Raw genomic sequence first — 22668 nt, 5'->3', positions numbered from 1 at the left:
TCCTGACGGGAAGAAAGGGCACAAGAAGACCGTAGCTTCAGACGAACACCGAGCAGGAATTTAGAACTTTACGGCTGGCCAAAGAAACAGATTTTGAAGATTTGTTTCACTCGTCTTTTTTGAGCACGAAGGCCAATTTACGTTATAAACTCAGTTGATAAAACCGAATTATCTTGCTCTACGAAATGTCACGTGACACCCCCTCCTTTCTTGGAGGGGGGGTGGGGGGAAGGGGGCTTTGTAGTGCCTTGCAAAGGAGACGAAAACGTCTTTTGTCGAGTGGCTGTTGTGATTTCATTGGTTTTGGTTTTACAGCAAACAAGGTTCCTCAGTCACACCACAACTAACATGCTGTTGTTACATACTTGGAGTTTAATCTCTGAACGAATACACCAACTTACATTAGTGACGTTTAAAATAATACGCGAATACTGAGACGATAGCCGATTAATGATTCACCGGCTACAGAAAGTGTTGGTGAATTTTGTCATAAAATATCAAACAGTATGTTGAAAAATATATACACCAAAGTGATTAGCCTGGAAAAACATTTCGTTAAAGATACACCATATAAATTGTGGCAGTTTGCTACATCGTTAAAACCCGAGGCCATTTTTACTAAAGCTTTTCATATCCCTTTACACAAGCCATCGTTACATGGATTATAAAATCTGTCTACACTCGTTTAGAAACAGTTCACTACATAACGGAACAGTCCGAGTCCTGTCTGTCGAGGAACGAGAATTCGTTTGAATGATTAATCATCTGATTCATGGACTACCTTTGTTGGTAAACACTAAAAATAGCTAAAAGCTAAAAATTAAAAACTCTGCCTTTTACTAGCTTGATAAGTGCCAAGAACTACCTGGTAATCACTTCCAATTCAACGGTAACCAACCAAACATAGTGAAACGAGGGCCACTTACAAGGAACGAACACTGCCTCTGATCGGAAGTAATTGAAGAATTTCGTCTGTCTCTGATTACTTCCAATGAACTGAGCAACTATTTTCATCGCTATGCAAAAAGAAAAACTCCCTAAGTTTTCTAGTTTTCTATCAGAAGTACATTTACCAGATTTGCTTCCTTTAATCTAAGAATAATTTTTACTGTGTATGAAAGTGCCCGTCGATTATTTTGGCACTGAATTCACTCAGGTAATAGTGTTGAAGGGTAAAAACTGTGCAACTATTCGACACTTCAAGGTTCAAAATGCAAACAAAGAGCTCCTTCACTGCTTGAGGAAAGCGTTGACCTTTCAAAATTTTCTCAGCTTTGAATGAGGGAGATCGTTTCTTGACAAACGCGGAAAAGTATAGTACAGCTGGACTAGCTGACCAAACAAATAACTGCCTTTGACAACGCTTGAAGGAAGCAAATTTAAAGCATCATGTGGTTTAAAAGCCGCTTATTAACTTTGGCACATCTCACATTTTTCGAAATTTCGTATTTCCCTTGACACGCAACTTAAGGAGTTAAGAGCGATTTGCGGCATTAAAGGAATTTCTGTGACTTAAAAAATTATCATCGCACTGAAAAAAATTTTCAATGAAAGGTTCAAGTTTGCCCAAAGTAAAGCTAACTTCTAGTTTCCTCCAGCACTTTGCTTTTTTATGCAAGGTGATTTAATTTGCTTACCTTCATTACCTCGTTAGTTCGTGAATAATCAAAAACATTTCACATTACATTCTCCTTCATTGTAACACATACAATTCAGCTTAAACGATTAACAAAGAACAAACCACGAACTTGTACAGGGTTATTATGGATAACAAACTAACCGATACAACAAGGTGCGTATAGAAAATAACAGTAAAAAAAAGAGAAAAAAATGTTGCCTAAGGGTGTGTCTTGGACCAAATTCTAAGCTGCAAAGTTACAACCGATTCACGAGTGAAAGAATGAAAATGTTTTCAGGATAGTCTAGATGCTTTAGTTTTCTGAAATATATGACTTTGATTGTCGTTACCCTCATAAGGACTGCTTGTTACCAGTCAAGTTACTACCATTATGTCAAAAGATGAACGGATGCTTATGAACTTAATTTACTTTTAACGCTCTAGAAAAACAACCTTTTTTATCTTCAGACTATCGCTCTACTTACAACAAAGGGACATGGTGAAAATCATCAACCAACTGGAGAGCTGAATAAGATACATTTGTGTGTTCACAAGCGGTCTATAACATTGTTCCTTCATCAGTTTTCAGTAAATTCGAATTCAGGACTAGGAGCTTGGAAGGTATCTGATCCTACTGCAGTGTGCCAGTTGGTGTAAATCAATAACACAGGTACTTTTTAGTTTTAGCTTCGGATTACTGTGGTCATGCTACTCCGCAGTGCTTGTTTTCCTGCGAGGGGGAGTCCAAGAAGGTATTTATTCCACTGTCCTCTTAAAGCTTTCACTTAAAGCCTACCAGATAATTAACGGCCTCCTAGTCTTGCCCCAGTTGTTTTCCCTTGGCTAAAGTTAAACTGCATTTGTGATTTACTTTGCTTTGCCTGCCAACAAAGGCAAACCAACAAATTCGAAGCTGCAAACTTTTCAGCTCTGAAATCTCACTACTTGTCACACAATTACTGTTCTCGTATTTTAGAACAACTGGTTTTTCGATCTCCTCCACGAGGCCCCTTTCAAGTATACAAACAGAAATCACTTTGTGTCACCGTTCTTCACTGTTTGGGATTTCTCGTTCGAGAAACATTTCATGACACGATAATCAACAAACATTACGTCTCAAACCACCTGGACTAAAGACCAGAGTCTCTATTTGGAGGGTACACGGGAAGAGAAGCCCTTCCAAGGTACATGTTGGGTGTCAGCTGCGAGTTGTAGAATGCTCCAGGGTGCTGTATGTGACTAGGATATTGGTACTGTGGCTGACCAAACATCGGAGGGTACTTATTCGATGGAAAATATAGCCCACTGTATTGAGGCATGGGTTGTTCAGATAATTGTGATGGAGGAATGGTACTTTTATCCAAAGGAGGCTGGCTTGGCGCAGTTAGACTCTCCACTGAAAATGACTTGGACCCTGGAATGGAAACGGAAGATGATGTTGCATATGGACTGTGCGGATTGTGTGAGGTTTGACCGACTGGTCTCAAAAAAGGGCTCTTGTTAGGAGGTGCACTGCTATAGTGAGAGCCAGCGGTAGGCGCATGCTCGGTGGGCGAGTGCAGAGGGCTATGGTGATTACCAGGTGCACCGAATGCAGGTGACTTGTTTTCTTCAAGCCTACGACCATCCAAAGGTGAATGAGACTGATTATAATTACCCATAACGGATGTGTAAGGATTCTGCATTCCGTGCGGTAGAGTCTTTGGAGAAAGTTCAATAAATCCTGGCCGAGTTTGAGAATTAATCGGCCTGTCGTCACCTTGCACCACACTTTGATGCTGCTGTGGCTGAACAGGGTAACTGGCCATTCCTGGACCACTCATACTACTCTGAGGATGAGACGGTGAGAATGGTGGCTTGCTAGGTTCGTTGGGTGATGGGCCGGGAAATCTCGGAGTCTGGGGTGTTAATGGAGTCTGAGGAGTGTGCGGAGACCCTGTACTTGTTGGAGAAGGCACGGGACTGTTCTTTGGATGCCTGGAGTCTGGTACTCTCCCTCCTGGGTAAGGAGGAGGAGGAGACCGTACTCCCGCTCCCAAAGGATCTGACGAAGGAGAATTCGAGTTTCCTTGCGTTTGGATTCCCCCGAGATGCCTTGGTCTCTGAAAGTATCCCTGCTGTTGCGAACTTTGCTGCTGACTAAAAGCTGGAAAGTGGGATTGTTGCACTTGCCCACGCATTTCCTGAGGCCGCCTTTCCATAAAAGAACCCTGATGTTGAGGCGCTCCACTACGCGGATAGCCACTGTAAGGAGATTGTTCCCCTCCTAGTGCTCCTTGCTGATTAAAACCACTTCTAGAGTACATTCCATTCATCCCTGTCACTGTGCTCTGATTGCTACTACTTTGCGAATTTCCAAACAGCAACTGATGAATGTCCTCCATAGCTTGTGTCTGGGTCTGGAGTCTTTGTCTATCCTTGTAGAGGGGCTGCTGTGACTGCTGCTGCATATGTTCCCACTGTGATGCTCCGTAACCTGGCCGCGCATTCACTTGAGAGCCCGGAATTCCTGAGTAACCTGACATGACGGAGCCACCAGAGCCCCTCATGGGGAACTGCTGAGGATAAAATGACTTTTGTTTGCCAAACATGTTCATTGAGTTCGTTTGTTCCAGTTTAAGAAACGGCGAGCTTGATGGTTGCGCTTTGTGATAAGCAGTGATATTTTCCACTCGACCCATCTGCACGGCCTCTGCTGCTCTGTTCGCGAGACTTGTAGAAAACACGTAAATCCTATTGGGTGGTTCGGGAATTTCCACTGGCCTTAGAACTTTTTGCTTTCTGCGACGCCTGGGTCCCTCTGACCCATCGGAATCTATGGATTGACAAAGACAGAAAACCCTATAGTATTTCCAAACAGCTAAGTCACGCTAAAAACCTGCGTTTCAGACGCCATCAATCTCTCACTTATCATGCCTTCGTCGCTCAGGGGCTCTTTGTGTCCTTAGTTTTACGACACTCTAAAACTCGTAATGAACCAAATATTTAGAAGTGGCGTCAGAGTTTTTGTATATAACCAGGAATAGAACCTTGTAAGCCTTTCTTTCTCACTTTGACAAGCAAGCAGATGAACAGGTAGAATTAAAACACAATACAACTGGTAAATAAAAGGGTTTGTGGAATCGACATTGCACGTCTTGATTAGAAAACGTAGCGACGTTTTCCTAGCGTCTCAATTTTAACAATACCCTTTGTTGAGGCAACGCATCTTTAAAAACAACAAAACAGCTGGAAATGTGTTCAAATATGCGAGAAGAAATCTAGCCTCCTTCGCAGCCGTTGTTTGGTCTTCTCACACAGCTCATTGTAAGCAGAGAGCTCACTGAGTGAATACATCGAACAACGGCCTTGAAGGAGACCAAAAACAAGGAAAAACAAGAAAATCAGTTACATTTTGTTGAAACCTGTTCCTTATATGCTTACCTATATCCTTTTCATTGTCTTCCTCTGACTCGGACCCAAGCCCTTCTTCCTCCCACCATTCCTTCTTTTTATTCATCTGTTCTCGCATAATCACACAGCGCCGTTTGGTCCTGGAGTCCACTCCCGCGGCACTGATGAAAGATTCCTGTTTCTGGATTTCTTCCTCCACACGACGCTCCAGTTCCTTCCGTTCCTATCATTAGAAAACATTGGGTTATTCTCTTGGGGAACTAAAGTTGCACGTTTGCATTTATTGTCGGTACTTTTGAAGGGTGCGCAGTGCATTAGCCATTAAACTAATAGTACACCTGCCAACTATCTGTAAAATATGCTTGACTTTTGGAGACAGAGTAAAACGTATCAAGTTACAACAGCATTGGTAAAGAAAGATTGTCTGTTATCATTTGTTTATTTTCATAATTAATGTAAACTCAACCGAGCTTCCGCGCCAATTTTTCGTGTAGTGCAATACTTTCAACATGAAGATTTCAAAATATTCATTCTCCAATACAAAAAAACACAAGTATAATGAATAACAACAAGGAGCAAGATTTGGTGGAGTTTTACGAAATTTAAAAAAAAATCGTGTAGCAGCTCTTTTTTAAGTTTCAATGGCTAATTTAAGTCGACATTTAACTTAAGTAACCCCTTGGAGGGAGATCGTAAGCTTAAAAAATCGATTTAAGAGCGATGTAGTGGGCACCTCCATGTCCTTCTCGACTTTCTCTTCGAGCTCACTTTTCTTCCTTCTTCTCTCAGCTCGTTCTGTAGGTTTGTTCTCGTCCATAATACCCAGATCTCTTTTGGTGGCTGGTGGTCGCCCTCGCCTCCTTTGTGTTCCCTGTTCAGGTGCTGGCCTCTTTCTCTTCTTCCTTGGCCGAGGAGAGTCTTCCTCGTCGAGTTCAAGTTCTCGCTCAGCGTCCGAAACGTCGTCTTCGTCCTGGTCTTCTTCCGCGGTGTCGTCTTCTTGTTCCTCTTGGTCTTCCTGGGCACCGAGATCGTCGTCTTCTTCTGGCTTGTTCCCCTGCAGATAAAAGGAATCAAATTAAGATAAGAAACAATTGTACGAACGCGTGACAAACTATATTCACTACAAACTTAGGTGCAGTGAGTTCGTTGGCAAGTTGGGCCATATGCTAGATTCAAGTGTGTAACAAGCGTCCAGCACAGTTCACACATTTAAATGCAAAAAAACCGCGGGCATCGAAGAGCAGCTAGAGTTTTTTTTGATTACATAAAGATGACAGAAGTAAAGATAAAATACGACCAAGTTTTTACAGGTTATAATGGGTGCAATACTACATGTTAAAAGACAATCAAAGACAAAAAGTAAATCACTGACCGAGGTCCAGTTTTTTTTTCTCTCTTTTTTTTCTTCGTTAGTTATGATTATAGTTAAGTGTGTCCTGGGCCCCTAATGGCCCATAATGTAAGAGTAAGTACAGTTTGAGTGGATGAAGCTTAACAAAGCCCTTGGGGGCTTTGCATAGTATTAGTGCACTTCCTAACTCTTTCATACTCCCCAAGAGAAAGAGAGCCTGCTATCAGAAATTGTAAGGCCCCGATCTCCACTCCACTAACTAACATTTCACGGGACTGCACAGGAGACTCGATGGGTTTGAATCAAAAGATAACCCATTAACCAGAAGAAAAGAATTTTAAAAAACTAACTACAGCGTATACTACCCACAGGACAGAGATTTATCTAACAACCAGTACGAATTGTCCCCCAAACAAAACACAAGTGACAGCAGGCCATCTGACGGTCATAAATATTATGACAGGCCACACGTTACCTTTATTCTCTCCACTTTGCCTTCTTTTCCAACTACTGCATCATTATCTGCTTTTTGTTTGGCAGCTGCCTGCAATATTCACAGATGATATTTCATCCAAGCTGAACTACTCATAAAACTTGACACAAAACTTTCAACAAATTATGTTTACTTATCTTTTTTCAGAACTGCTATTACTCCAGACGAGTATAGTTTATTAACAGGAATACCTTCTGATTTGCCTTGGAAGACCTGTCCTTCTTCAAAGTCTCCAGTTCCTTTTCTTTCTCATCCTCCTAAAGAAATAAAACAAAAAGCCTTTTAAATAGTAGTACTTACTGAAGAAGTGAGTGCATCTTTAAACAAGACTTCAAAAGCCAAACAAACTTATGTTAAAACTTCAAACACCATTGATGACTCTCTTCAAGAAGGCGTTGCATGTGAAATGTTTTGTTTAATATCTAATCAGTTAGGACTGGTTCAAATACAGACTGTTTCATGTATTATATTGAAATAACCCTAGTATTTACTTTTATCAAATACCCCAAAAGTCAACATTTAAATTAATAAAGTTTTATGTGCCCAATTTACTGTTAGAAAGATATCAATCATCTAAGCAATTTTGGACATAATTGATAAATTGGTAAATTATTTTAACAACCCACAGTTCCCTAATTTTACAAAAGGATAAATTTGATGAATCAACTTTGATGTTGGATTTACTGTCTAACTTTATTGCTTGGGTTTAGCCGAACAAACATTTATGATCAGTATATGGTAAAGTTGAACATTTGAACTGGTTACCCAGCACTGCACCTTTACTGACGGCATGACAGCAGGATACAGCTCATTCTTCAGGTACTTGTACAGCTTTTTCTCATTACTATTGCTTGACTTCTGAAAAGAGCTATCAGCAGGTACAGCATACATCAATACAACTAGAAGTGAATCATAACATATAAAACACCATCCACCAATATTGCAAAAACATTTGTACCATACAAATTGCCTAGAATATCATATAAACAAATAAACAACATCTACTTGACCATCAAATGCAACAGAGAGAAAGATGGAAAAAACCTACTGTATGATCAAACAGTGCAAATAAAGTACACAGTCAGGAAACTGCATTCACCAAACACAGCTTAGTTTAAGACAACTATTTGTATTCTAATGTCTCTTTAACATCATCATATAGAAATATTTGGCTTTCCACTGATTAAAACTAAATGTCTCTTCATCAGTTAAAGCATTGTATACAACTTTGGTCATCTATGAACATTTATCCCAGCCCTCCAAAACTAATTGTATATCATAATACCATGTTTTTTTTTTTAAATTTTACAAAAATTATACCAGAGTTCCCAACTGAGGAAAGCAAAACAGATGACTATGTCAGAAGAACCAGTATAACCTCAGATTTTTCTATGAGGACAAAACACAACTTCCAGAAGGATCTGGTAACCGTGTATTTGAAGCATTGAACAAAAATTATACCACCTCATTAGAATAACTGTTTCTTGCCTTTGAAAATAATTAATGCCATATAAAGCTATAAACACAAGTAAATGTATGCTATTTCAGTTTAATCATATGATAAGTTTGTGTTTGATTCAAGTCGTTTTCTATAGTAAACTTTTAAATTACAACCACAGATATGTAAAATGTTTCAAAGGCTTTTATTATCACAAGTCATGTGAATATTTTCCCCAATCAAACTAGTTAATGTCAAACCTGGTGAATTTACTGACATTTTGATGAATACCTCCAAACAATGTGATTGTCACAAAAAAAATTTTTTACTCCCACTGAGGACTAGATCCAGCGTGCTTGCAAGTCCTGCTCACTGACACATTCAAGATAACCACTTGTGTACATGCATGAATGAATGAGGGATTATGACCACCAGAGTAAGGTAGTCTTAGATAAAATGGCCTGCATATTGAAAATAATAATTTAAATTAAGAGCAAAAGGTAAATCCATTTTAATCCAAATTTGGAGGCTCTCTTGGATAGAAAAAGTGACTTGAAAAAAAATCAAAAGACAGTTGTTTTACCTCAGAAGCTTCTCCCAGTCTTGGCAATTTAAACAGACAGTCTCCCAGCTGAAAAATACAATATGCAAAATACCACATCAACTATACAATCAACTCCAGGCAACCATCCTTCTCAGCAAAAATTTCAAAATGGGCAGGTGAATTTTGTAGGATAAAAAAGGTTTGCAATTTTAACACCTCAAACAACTAGTGGTTCTTTAGCATGAAAACACAAACACAAAAGGTGGAACACATAAGGAGAAACACACTGAACAGTGTGACAATTACACTGCTTCATTAAATATGCTTCACATGGCCCCCAAACATAATCCCACCAGCTGGCTGATATGGCTAATTAACATAACAGCTTCATGCTTTATTTAATTTTCTCTTACTCAGCAAATCATAATAATGGAAATTTAATACTTGGCATGCCATATATGGAAGAACTATTTCCATCTTAAATAAACAGTATCTTACTGTGTTTGTGTAGTTAAATGTTAAAACACAATTCTTTTGGGTAACTATCTTTGTTGTACACCATAAATGAGGCTTTGTGTGTACACATTTTGGCATCAGAATAATTTTTAAGAATTCTCCTTTTTTCCTGTTAGTTGTCAATGAATTCTAAGCAATTGGAGTAAGGAAAAAAATACAGCAAATGAAAATTGTTGTGTTTGACATGTTTACATTACAGTGAATGTCATGTCCCCCTTAATTTGACCAAACAGCATGTCTGAAATTATTGTTCACAGTCAGATAAATATAGATCATTATCAATTCATGACTTCAGGTAGATAATAACTAAGATTAATTTTCTCTTGGTCAAAGTAAAATTTCTCATAAAAAAACCTGGGTATTTTTACATTAGCTTGGTATGGCTTAGTTTTTTCAGCTTGAAAAAAATAAAGAAATGTTATATGTAAAATAATTTTTTTTTGGTCACCAAAGTTTTGGGTTTCAAGAAACTCATGGGAAATGTCATAAGATATGCACTTAAATGGTTTCATACCCAAACTAAAATTTAAAAATAATTCAAAACAAAAAAAGATGTCTTGCAACAGTTGCCATATAATTAGTGATCAAATAATTTACAAGCTGGGCAAATGCCTTTAAATAACATGAACAATTTTTGATATGTCCCATTTTAGAGTAAGCAAGCTCACAGTCCATTAAACAGCATGACAGAAAAATCCACAAGAAAAACATACAATAAGGAAAAAGTCATACCCAATCCATGCAGTCATTGTTTAAACAGGGAAATATCCTCTCATGTCTCTGAATACTGAGGCTTATTTCATTCCCTTATTTTCCTTTTTTTTTCAATTGACATAACATATCAGTCATAACAGAACATAATATAATGGGTATCAATCTTGATATAATTAGGCCATGAAGACAGTTAGAATACTCAACATACTGTATCTCTTTACACTTATCAGCAGCATGACTTTCAAGGATAATTCCTACAGCACATCAGTTGGAAATATAGTGGTGACTTTTTGTTATTATTAATTTTTCAAGAAAGTTTTAGTCTAATTTTCTCTGTCTAGTAATGCTTATCTCAACTTAACAAAAGAAAATAACATTGTAAGCAGTTGAAATGTTGCGTTTTACATCAAGTGACCTTGTCATGAGACAACAGAACAAACTTATAATATCAAAATAACATTGGTTTTCAAAATTTCAAACAAATGGCACAAAAACTGAACTAACAGTTCAGAGACATTAACCCAGCACATTGCATCATTAAAGCAACATGCTGTATCATTCCTTTTTTCCTGCTCTTACAGAAAACATTCCTAAGCTATGCAAAAGCAGTGGGAAATATGTCTTGTAACTAAAGAAGGTTCTGGTATACCAAAAACTTACCACAATGACAACAAACTAAATTGACACCAAAATCCCAACTCAATTGCCAAAGAGGAAAGTTCCTATTCCATTTATCTTCTGCCATCAATAGTTGCTCCATTAAAAAAAGCCATACTTAGTCTAGTGCATTGCAACACTATTAAACCCAAAGTAATTTCATAATTGATGTTGTTTCTTTATTAAAAATCATTCTCTGATACAATCAACCAATTTTCTCACTTGATTCAAAGGAAATCAAATTGTGCATCACAATTGCTGAGAATAGATCTATAAAATTCAGTTACTTCAGAGGCAATCAGCATCATTACAATAATATATCTATATCACTGATAATAGAAGTTTAAAGCTTCATTCAGCTGCATCAGGTAATCAAGAGAGGTTGGATCAAAATGCTGTTTGAGGAAATTTACTGAAGCTTAGTAATAATTTTGTGATTACATGATGATGTGGTGAACAAGCACCATTGGCTGTAAACTTAGAGAACTCTACCTGTGTCTTTAAATTGAAACAGAAAAAAAAATCTTGAAAGATAACATCAAGGCTAACCAAGACAGAAAATGGGAGAGGAAAAATAAGCATTATGTACTTGTGAATTTGAAAAATATCATACCCCTGAGTTTAAATAAAATAAATGTCTGACTACAGCATAATTGGCCAGCCTTAAGCTCTGGCTGGGCAGTAATAACAGTAATAAATTATCAAGCAACAATCTAGAAACTGAGATATTTAAAGACAATCTGTCAAGATAGTGTGATTTTACCATAGGGGGGTAAACTTATAGAGGATTGATTTTGAGGTAGGGGGTAAATAAAGAGCAACAATTTATGTTGCCTTTAGCCTCAAGTCTTAAGTTCTTAGAAAAACAAATTTACTCCCTTCATTTACTTCTTGCATATTCACATCTTTAAATGGAACACACTGACAAAGGTCAATTATACAATTCATGTATGTACAACTTCAAAATAACAGTAATTGTCTTCACCTGAATCAAGGCATGATCCACACTACTCTAGATAACTGTAAATAATAAGTATATTTTTCCCTGCTTTGGCCTACTTTTCTCATAGAAACAAAGCTTTTAATTTTGATAGACTAAAAATGTACTTTTTTGAAATCTGAAAAATTTCACCCACTGATTTTAAGTTGACTGCAAAGAAAAATTTGTTGAAAAATGCTGGCTTAAAATGGTAATGTGATCTGTTGCATTTCCTATCAAGCATCATGCTTGCAAACACAATCTTCTATCTAAGTATGGGCAAATCAGTCTTTCTTTTTTTACCCCATTAAATCATAATTATGATTCCCACTGTTCTCATATCAAACCAGATCAAAGAACTTGATGACATAACAATGCATTTATAGTCAATTAACACTCACCCTGTTCGGCGACCCTTCTTTCCAATGAGTTCACGGTAAAGTCTCAAATCTAGTGAACAAAACAAACAAATCCCTTTCAGTTTAGAGGGATTAACAATATTTCACACTCACTTTACTAACTTGCTATTAAACACTGTTAAGAACTACTCCTTTGCCAAGACATAACTGTTAAGGCTGAAGAAATATCACAAACCATAGTTATCTTGGACAGAGCTGTCAGTTAGTATTGAAGTAGTGTTTACAATGGAGATATCATGTGCAGCAATGTAATATGTGCCCAAGAGACAACAACCAACATCTTCACCCATAACATACGTGTATGTGAGAGCCCAACTTAGGTGCATTAAAAGTTTCTTTCTAAAATCTGTGTGTAGCCAATAAACTTGATGCATCTTGAACTAAGGCAAAGAGGTGGTGGTGGAGGAAGTTATATATTAATTATAGTGAAAATTAAAATAACGAGAACATTTTTCCAATTTTACACATTTGTTCTTAGAGATATGAGAGAGTGCATCTATTCACCAAATGTATCACTTTCCAAGAAAGTTCTCAAGTGAAGAAAATAAACTAAGATCATGACAAGCAAAAAAAGAAGAGACTTAAGTTTTACAAGAGGCACTAATTCTTGCCTGTCTCATATAGCACCTACAGACCACAAACTGCTACTGTCAGAATCAGGTGTAAGTTTATTAAAATACAAGGAGAAAAAGGTCTGCCAGAGGATCAGAATGAAATCAGAATGACCATGCAAGTAATAGAGAAAGCCATCAAGATTGTCTTAGGGGAAAGCTTCCATCAAGTATGTCAGTTATAAAATTGTGGAGAGAAATTACAGTAAAAGAGGATGTGAACCTGTAAATATTATCACATCTGCAAACAGTATTCCAGGTTTATCATTTGAATCATCAAATTCTTAAGAAAACTAATGCTTCCTTTGGGTGGAAGTTGTATTAAGTCAACCATGTTATCATATTATTCCAAGTATTTATGATTAAAATTACACAGGAAGTGAACGATAACTAAAACAAAAGTTCTCATCAGTCGGCCAATAAAACCTTACATTCAGACTTTCAACTCTTATAAACAATGTAGCTGACAGGGTGTTAACACACCACAGAGTGATTTGAATTTTTGATGGTGATTTCAAGATGATAATAGCAGTAGAGAGAGACTGACTGACTAGAAACCCTGCTTGTGAAAAATACTGTTAAGCAATACATCTTATGTCATTTAAACCATTATAGTGTAGCACTCAGAAATATTTTGTGGATGAAGTCTAAAGTCATTGTAAAAATGTGATTCTTGGGGCAACAATTATAGTTGCACAACACTTACACTGACTATTATTTCTTTGATTATATAAGTAATTACTAGATGATCCACTTTTAACAAGGACTGTTCTTCAACAAACACACTTTGCAATACAACAGGGCAGTCAGAATACCAGTACATACCATATACGTGACAAATTCAACATGAAACAAAAATTATTTACAAAACAGTTTCTCAGAAAATATTCACATTTTCCAGACTCTTAAAAACAGAAATACTGCAGAGGATTTGTAGTTCATAAGCTCTGGATATGTAAACAATACATGCTTGGCTGGTCACAGAACTAGCTCAGACTGTAGCTGTTATAAATATTCAAACTTCTGGCAGGATTCTAAAAAGCCCTTTTTGTGACCAGACAAAGAGTGTCAATTTTGATTCACACCAGTTAAGTCCGTCATTTTGCTGACCTGTGAAAGAGCTGCCCTTCTAGGTCTTAAAGATCCACCAAAACCTCTCAGAATCGAATCCAAACATAGTAAATCAAGTTAAGTTTAGATTATGCTAAATTAAAAATATATATACTACAAGCATAGGACAGCATCTATTTGGGTCACAATAAATCTAGCAGAAGCTGTAGAAAAAACCCTCTATCAGAAGAAGATATTAAATACCTACATTTCTGACAAGGGGCATAGACCAGAGAGAAAATAATCCAACTGTAAAAGCCATGAGCTTCTTGCCTCAAAACGACTTTTCAAAATATATGCAAAACATGCAAGTCCCATGAAACATTTATTCCATTCTGTTGTTTGCCCTGCCATGTGACTTAGCCTAATTGCATTTTCCTTGTAACCATACAATAGCTTTTTAATTTGAATCTTGTCAACAAGCTTTGGGAACAATGTGGCTGCTTAGAGCCCATTGGAACACAGCAAAAAACCCAGTGTAAACAGTCACTACTCTTAAGAAACTAGCCCTGTGATTGGATCTTCAATTGGCTTGTCACCTGCTGAACAAAAATGGCTCTTTTCATTGGAGCTACAATATCAACAAAGCCCCTCAACCGAAAATGAAAACAAATTTATGCAAATTGAATTTCTTAAATGCATGAAAAATTTCCATGACAAAAGCTTATTCAGAGAGTATTTGGCAGCAGTAAACAATGGACTAAATGGCATCTCAAGAAAAGCAAGCACAAAATTAAAAGAAATGGAGAGGAATAAAACATCTCCATATCACACTTAGGAGAAGACATCTGGTGTGACTCTTAATAAAAAAAAATAAAAAGGAAAAAGAAAGAAAAGGCAATGATAACTCTGCACTAAATACCTGTAATAAATAAATCTGCCTTATTGAAAATTCTCAGAGGGAAACAAGTGTCAAGCCTGTGGCTGCTGTGGCTATTAGAATATTTAGTTTATGAATTGCAGTCTTCTAAAGATAAGGGTTAAAACAAAGGATTAAATACAAAACAGGAAAATACTGTTGTATGAGCATTATATAAAAACATTTACTTCCCAAAAGAAAAAAAGCATAACAAAGCAAAAGCAAAAGCAGTGTTGCTATTAATAATAGGTTGTACAACACAAAAAGTACATTAAAGTACAGATTATTTCATGAACATGATACAAAGTTATGCAATTCTTGAAATAAATATCAAAAAAGTATTAATGGTACATGTGTGGTTGTGAAAGAGAAAGAGTCACACTATAGTTTTTCAGATCCATAGTTTAAAATGATATAAACCCCTACACACAGTCATGATGATATATCTCAAAAGTTTACATTTTTAAGTAAAACATATATTTTTTAAAGTAAAAATATAAATCAACTCTAAAAATTTTTCCTTTCAGTAAGCAGTGTGAGAATGCACTATCATCAAATGAATTAAAAGATATTTCAGTTTTTTCAGAGTGATAAATTTGAAACAGTCATAACATGAGTGTTTGTTAAAAGTTGCTGTAAAATTTATGTAGTAGTAGCAGTATTTCATTGTTCCAAAACTGAGAAAATAAACACAATTTGTTTCATAAAATATAATTTTCACGTGTTAACAAAACCACATGTTATTTGTTACTCAAAAACACCATTTTGGTGTTCAACTACTGATTCCTTAGTATTCTGATGAATAAAAAGCAGTTTCCTTTTAAGTCTGTGTAAACAATCAATTTCAAAATACATCAATACTGTTTTTTGATCTTACAGACTGCTAGTGGATGCCAGACTGGATATTGATCATTAAAACAACAGCTTTGACCTAACTCTTCCTTGTAGTATATCACAGAAACTGAGAAGTTATACAGACAATTTCTGCAGACACATTCAGAATCTTTTTCCTTATGTAAACCTACAGTGTTGACAATTATTGACCCCAAAATAATGCAAACTTTAATTTTCCTCTAACATTTAGAAGAAATACAAGACAACAAAGTGTAAATTTTGGTTATCATACTAAAAATATATGCTGTTTTGTTGTTCAAGTTTGTTGAATTCTCACTTGTGCAATGAAAATTATGACATCCTTCTATATAAATATCAGGGAAATTCTTCAGCTCTGTTATGGTTACCTTCTCCAATTTACCTAAATTACTCTAAATTGAATACTGGTTCATAAATGTTCAATACTTACAGCTGCATTTAATTGCAAAGTGTAATAGTGAGGTTAAGAATAAGCCTGAAGTGGATAGTTGTGGGTGACTGACGTAGTAACTGAAAACCTGTAGGCTTCGATAAAGACATCATCCGTGCTTAGTGGAGAATACTTAATTGGTAAAATGTTCTGAGCATAATTCATTAGGAACAGGTGATCATGCTTTGAAGCCTTATTCTAACCTTGACATTGCAAAATTCACCAGAGAATTTCAACAGTCAGCTTGATCAATTGTTTTGTCTATGACCTTCAACATATTGTCTAGCTGAAGCTTTCCCTCTGCAGGTGGTTATTGGCCACTGGTAGCACAATTATATTAAAGTAAAGTATTTCTCTCTAACAATAAATACATTTCATATTTGTTTGCAAGAAATGCATTTTTTGTTCAGGATAGACTCCTGCAGTCACTACTCGTCAATCATTGTTAACCTTCCACATCAAAGTTTTAAAAAGTTCAAATTTGGGAAAAACAAAAAACAAACCAGAGTGACTAGGCAGTGCACATAATACTGAGCATAAATAGACACCAATAAGTTATCCCCAAAGAAAGATTAGGCAAAAGATGTTCAACTTTCATTTATTTTATTGGCCAAAATAACAATAAGTGCTTGATCAGTCTTGTTTGACTTTCTCATAAGTTTTTGCATGCCCTATAATTTCAAAAATTTTGTTTCAAATCAAATTTTATATGCATTATCAATACACTAAGTAAAAAAAACTTACAGAGAAGAATTGCTTGAAATAAAACAATTACATGCAAGGTCATGGTAAATTCCCAATAGCAATTTAAATTCCATTTGCTTTAACCTAATTGAAGAGGTTTTCATGCATAGGCATATTGTATGAGAAGTGATTAGTACTTGACATACTAAGTAAACATACTTACCATCAAAGTACCAATAAATATTATTGGAGGCATCACGACCGATGGGCTTCACTCCCTAAGAAAAATGCAAAAAATTGTAAGTTAATGGCTTGATAGCTTAGAAATACTGGAACGGTTTTTCATCTTTTTCCTGGTATGGCTGTGAGGCTCACAGCTTAACTCTTACCCCAGTTAAGTTAGCCATTCAAGAGAATCAATTATTAAACAGAACCTTAGCTACATAAATATACTTTACTTTAAGAAGACAAGAGTCCTTGTCAAATATACACTGCATATGGCATATGATACCAACTGTATCCACATAGCTTCAGATGTTATATGTTACTGCTGAAGGACACAGAGTGGTGGGGGGCACTGGACTCAAAATCTGAAGGTCCTGGGTTCAAATACCATTGTCACCAACAGGGTCCAGTCTTTCCAAGGGTGAATAGGTTATCTAACCGATAAATTGCTATCCAGCAGATAACTATTAACAAAACATATGGCACTATCAACCAGATAGAGATTCATCCACTAGATAGCCTTATCCACTTTTCCAAGGAAACAGGCCGGATGACTTCATTTCTGCATATTCCCTAATTCAACTCCTTAACTATGTTAAATATAGTCAATTGTATTGCCTCCTGTCATTTGGGGTGCTATATTAATGTTATGTTTGATTTAGATTATTTGTTTGAGATCATTCAAAACAGCCATTGGCCTATCTCTTATGAGTCTGCTTATAACCCAAGTAACCCATGTGACCAAAGCTTATTCTAAGGGCTTTAATTACACTGAATAGGAAACTTAGTCCTTTGTAGATTACTGCCCAGCCTTTCATCAGGTTCCCCTGATGTCTCATTGGCACCCAGTTATACTCTTGGCTGGAGAGAGATGTTGTAAGAACAAAAAGGACAAAATAGCCCAGCCAGTGCAACAAACCTAAACATAGCATGTTAAATTCATATTAGTAATATGTTGTAAATGGGTAAAACCCCAAGTTATTACTGGTAAATTTAATATAACAACACATCTTTGAGTGAATTCAAATCAGAGCTGTCTTTAGACCTCAAATGGCGAAAATCAACAAATGCAAACTTACTGAAGAGTCTGGATTTAAAAAGTTCTTTGTAAACTCTTTTAATTGTTCATCTTTACTTGCTGCAAGGTGGTCTGCCAAATAATATATCAGTTGTTTCAACAGCAACACCTGCAAAATAAAAAATAAAATGTGAGTTCAGTATCCTCTCTTTCAAATACAATGATCATAAAAAGTCTACTATTTAAAACTGTAGTAACATGTATTCTGATCCATCAAACATTTTTCCTATTGGTTCAAATGTTTCTAAAAACTCTCAAAATTGCTCAAGCTTTGCCTATTGATAGCATCTAATAAAAGTCAATCCAAACATTTGTGGGTAGGCCCTCATTGTATGGCATAGGGTAAAATATGGACTGGACTATTTTTTGTACCATTTTTTGGACCATTTTTTAGACTATTTTTTGGACCATTTTTTTGGGACCATTTTAAAGGGGGAAGCACACCATTAGTTCTGAGGGAGGGGTGGGATGAGGTCTATCAGTACTGAGGGAGGGGTGGGAGGCAGAGTGTTATTACTCAGGGAGGGGTGAGTGATGGACTATTACTACACTGGGAGGGGTGGGAAGTGGTTGTAATAGTAAACACTACTGGTAAATGGAGCTTTTACTCGATCGTACAAAATTGGAAAACAAACCTAGGATAGTTGTGAGGAATACCTAGTTGCCATTTCCAGTGTCAGTGATTAACTCCTTTGTTTGCAAAACAGATGAAATCGATATTTGCCCTTTCCCATTTTGCAAGTACAGTAGTGTTTTTGGTCGATTCAAGAACAAGGATTCCTCCTTGAAATCATTTGCTGATGATTTTATACAGTAAAGGTATAAACTTTAAAATTGCGACAGTGATTGTGAATTCTATATGCTGCTAAGTTAAGGGCTAAGGACCAGAAATTTTGTGATCTCATTTGATAAGATCAATGACAAAAAATTTAGTAGTTACGTAATGTATACACAAAGGGAAACGTGAAGCAACTGATGGTACACAAGTTGACTCAAAAGGCAAGTCATTAGACTTAAAAACTCGTCAAAGCAGACACACAACAACAGTCTACTTCTAACCATGACTAAGACAGACTAATGTTACTGTATAATAGATCATGGAGTCATTAGCAGAAAACTGGAACATTCTGATACTAAAAACTTCAAGTAAACTTGCAAGCATCACTGTTGTAACTGTGTCTCAATTTCCCACTGATCAGATTAACTTATAGAAGTTTCAACTCAAATTACTATCACCAGGGAAATTGACATTTCATGGAAATTTATAACAGCATCCCAAATTAAATTTCTGTATAAGCAAATGAATTTAACAGCCACAATTTGAAGAAAACCATATTTATTTTAAATGGAAACAGTTTTAACTGAATAATTATTACTGATATATGAAGATAACCTATGTCTACCTTTTAAAGGTTTTCATTTAAATATAATTTTAAGCAAAACAGAAATCTTGGGTCCAACATATTAAATCAAGGTATCATAGAAAGATTAACAAACAATACTTGTATTACGGAAACAACAAATTATAATTTCAACATAAAGATAGGTAGAAGGCAACAGCAATTGGCTACAGCAAAAAGGAAAACAACAAAGTACTACACAAAATGTGTTTTAAGCTTATTATATTATCATTAGGTAGTTTATTAGTAGCCACTGCTTTCGGATTATCTCGTTTGGCACTTGACCTTAAAGCTTCGTTAAAATGATACGCAGTTTGATGAACAGGTCCATCAGTGCTAATTAACTAACAGCAACGATGAGGACAAAATTGAGCTGAAAATAGCTAGTACGGTTTTAAGCGCCCGCCATTTTGCAGCGAAACCACTTCGGCAATAAATCACGTTTTGCCAACTTATTTAGCAATGACATCCTCGACGTCCTTGTACAATTTGCGAAAATAATTAGTTTACATCTGTTAACAGTATTTAGCCTATCAACTTTAAACGTGCGAGGGACGATAAACAAAACGCCCACAAAGACATACGTTAAATGATATGAAAATTAAAAAACCACTCAGAGAGAAATTTTACTCACACGATCCTCGGGTTTTAAGTCTACATAACGCTTTCCCTCGTCGAAGAGAGACCTGTCCGAGGATCTCCTCTCCAGCTCTACTTCGAGGACTTCCTGCCATGTGTTTTGTCTTAAAAGGACGCAGAAAATTATAGTTCAATTAAAAAAAAATACACACACACCATCACTCCTTCGACAGAAACGGACAAATGCGTAGGGGAATCATATCAGCTGAGATTTTCATTACACGCCATGTTACACGCTTCCGTTATAAAAAACATACAAATACTCTACTCACTTCACATCCCGTTTGGGAAGTAGAGTTCGTAGCAGTTGTATAAATATTCCAAACAGTGTCGAGTTCTCAGACTCCAAGAAGGCATTCTCTAATTCCTGTTAAGGAAGACAACCCGTCAACAAAATTCAACAGCAGGAATTCGAAATCAATCGTTTAGTTAACGTCTACTCATAGAAGCTATAAAGTACATGCATGCAAACACTGGCAGCAAACGGACGAGTTGTAAATCGAAATGTAGCTTCAGTTTAATCAACAACTAACCAACAAATATCGCCAATAATTCAAAACAGGCTATAAAATTTCAAATAAAAACGCAAAATATTTAGATTCGCTTAAAAATAGATGTTTTGTTTGCAACAAACTGTCGTTTTAATGCGCACCTCGGCCGTGAAGCAGACGAAACCAAACTTCCCCTGGAATACCCGCAGGAACTGGGAAACAAAAACAAATTCCCACATCGAGCGCATTCCATTTGTCGACAAAGCACCTAGAAAATTAAAAGAACAATGATACAGTCGCTTCTTTCTGTCTTTAATCCAAATCTTTACCGAAAAGCTGAAGAAGTGAAATCTACAGCGTGTGACAAGTTGAAATTTGAGTTCACGCGATGACAGCCCACAATTAGTCACAACCAGGACACACTATCGCGTGATAAAACAGGAAAGCAGCAAACATAGTCAGGACAGGCATAAAAGCTGACGGACAACCAGAAATTACCTTGTTTGTGACGTCTCCGCATCTTCAAAAAGACGCCTTAGGTTTGTAAAAAGTCAGAAATTTTCATGTTAGTTTGCAGGAACTCAAGGACTTCTCACCTTACTCCGCCTCACTTTCGTCCTTCAAAACAAAAACGTCATGTTTGGCCACGTGATAAGTTTGTCAATCAAAGTTTTGCTGTCATAGTAACATCTACAGGGGCGTACTCCGTAACTCACACGTACCGACCTTTCCTTCCTTATTTTGTTGTTTTGACAAATCAGAAAGCTATGCTGGACTTTCGAAATAACTTGAAATGACCTATTTTTAGACGTGATTAATCGCCGCTCAAAGGTTTTATCTTTTTTCGTAAAATGATTAAAGTCAGGAGCAGAGTAGCGATTTTTTTCATGAAGTGGCTATATTTGCATACTCAATTTACGATTTCTTGTACACGCACTTAGCTTTCATTTTTTTCGATTTCAACTATCTGTAGATGAACTTGATAACTATTCGTATACAAAAAACGAGTTTTCCAGGGAACAAGACTACTATGGAAACTGAAAGTAATATGTACTGCAAGCACTGCGAGAAATGGTATCCAGTCTCTTCACGGGTGAATCAAAGTGCAATTTGTGAACCTTTTAACAATTAAAGTTCAACAACGTTGCCGTTACCAAAATGCAAATAATAAAAAATTGTATTTTGAATTCAATAGTAGCACGTCAATTTTGTTTACGGGTTCGTTTTTGAATACAGCGAGCCCTCATTCACGAGATAATCCACGAGATGTCGATGTGATTTTTGTTTGTTTCCCAGTTTCCAGCGGAACATTGATATCATCGGAGGATAAAGTAATCCGCGCGTGAACGCGAATGCATTTCGAGCGGATTCAAAGGTTCGAGTGATGTTTTAAAAGTGTGCGGAATTGCATGAGCTGTATATTGGTGAATGCAACATGAAAAACTCACAAAAATTCGAAATGCAGGAAAAGTTTATGCCATTTTTTATTGTTACTTTCTCGATAAAATCAGTTACCAACGCTTGTTTGTTCATTCTCTATGCACGGTGCTCGAAAAATTCTGAACGGCTTTATGAAAAAGCTATTATGAAGCCTGTTTATAGATTATCTGATTTGATACGATATTTTTTAGGGACAAACTAAGCTTAATGTTTTTCGAAATTATTTGGAAAAAAGTATTTTTTTTTTATGTTTATCTTTATAAGGTTTCAGAACACAAGGCTGGCCGCAACGCAAGAAAAAAATTAGCCTTTATTCCACGAGGTTAGTATGAGGAACGAGTTGACTGGTTTAAATGACCCTTCAACTCTTAGGAACGAACGACCGACCTCTAATTTCTCCTTACAATAACACCTTTATAGGTCATGAGAATAATGGAAGTGATCCCCAAATTAAGAAGCTCCTGATTATCAAGCACATCCTCCTTCCCACGATCGCAGAAAATGTAGAGAGAACAATGTGGAGAGTTTTGAATATTAATTTTAGGGTAGGAAGGGTTAATTGCCAACTGAAGACGAGAAAGAGTGGAAGTTTCGCTGCATTGTTTTTTTTTTTCTTCTTTTTTCGAAAAGCAATTACACCTCAGACTGAATCTTTGTTTACACTTGGTAAAAGACAGCCTTATCACGTTAAATTAAAAAAGAATTC

The 22668-nt window shown here is 36.4% G+C and overlaps 1 protein-coding gene across 4 annotated transcripts; it reads right to left on the bottom strand.

Moving 5' to 3' along the window:
* Positions 1-352: 352 nt before the first annotated feature.
* Positions 353-21138, bottom strand: LOC131769631 (chromatin remodeling regulator CECR2). Of its 4 annotated transcripts, XM_059085360.2 has the most exons (15): positions 21021-21138; positions 20684-20790; positions 20304-20398; positions 20027-20135; positions 17994-18101; positions 16913-16967; positions 12105-12153; positions 8877-8924; positions 7633-7723; positions 7047-7112; positions 6838-6906; positions 5745-6065; positions 5042-5234; positions 3276-4433; positions 353-3032 (listed from the first exon to the last, which is right to left on the bottom strand). In XM_059085360.2, the coding sequence occupies exons 1-15, from the start codon at positions 21040-21042 to the stop codon at positions 2749-2751; spliced, it is 2775 nt and encodes a 924-aa protein (XP_058941343.1). In that variant the 5' UTR covers positions 21043-21138; the 3' UTR covers positions 353-2748. The 4 variants fall into 4 exon arrangements, with proteins under 4 accessions (XP_058941343.1, XP_058941342.1, XP_058941345.1 ...); XM_059085359.2 differs by having other exon boundaries at positions 353-4433; XM_059085362.2 differs by lacking the exons at positions 16913-16967; positions 17994-18101; positions 20027-20135; ... (1 more) ...; positions 20684-20790; positions 21021-21138 and adding an exon at positions 14052-14162 and having other exon boundaries at positions 353-4433.
* Between the last annotated feature and the right edge of the window lie 1530 nt (positions 21139-22668).

Source organism: Pocillopora verrucosa, chromosome 3 (assembly GCF_036669915.1).
Source record: "Pocillopora verrucosa isolate sample1 chromosome 3, ASM3666991v2, whole genome shotgun sequence".
In the NCBI taxonomy this organism is placed as follows: Eukaryota; Metazoa; Cnidaria; class Anthozoa; order Scleractinia; family Pocilloporidae; genus Pocillopora; species Pocillopora verrucosa.
This window is presented reverse-complemented; position numbering and strand designations above follow the sequence as displayed.

Coding starts and splice junctions, on each gene's coding strand:
- LOC131769631 (XM_059085359.2), bottom strand. CDS start 21,042: ATGCGGAGACGTCACAAACAAG. Junction 6,907..7,046: donor CTTCCAAGGCAAATCAGAAG/GTATTCCTGTTA, acceptor TGAATATTGCAG/GCAGCTGCCAAACAAAAAGC. Junction 6,066..6,837: donor GCAAAGTGGAGAGAATAAAG/GTAACGTGTGGC, acceptor TTTTATCTGCAG/GGGAACAAGCCAGAAGAAGA.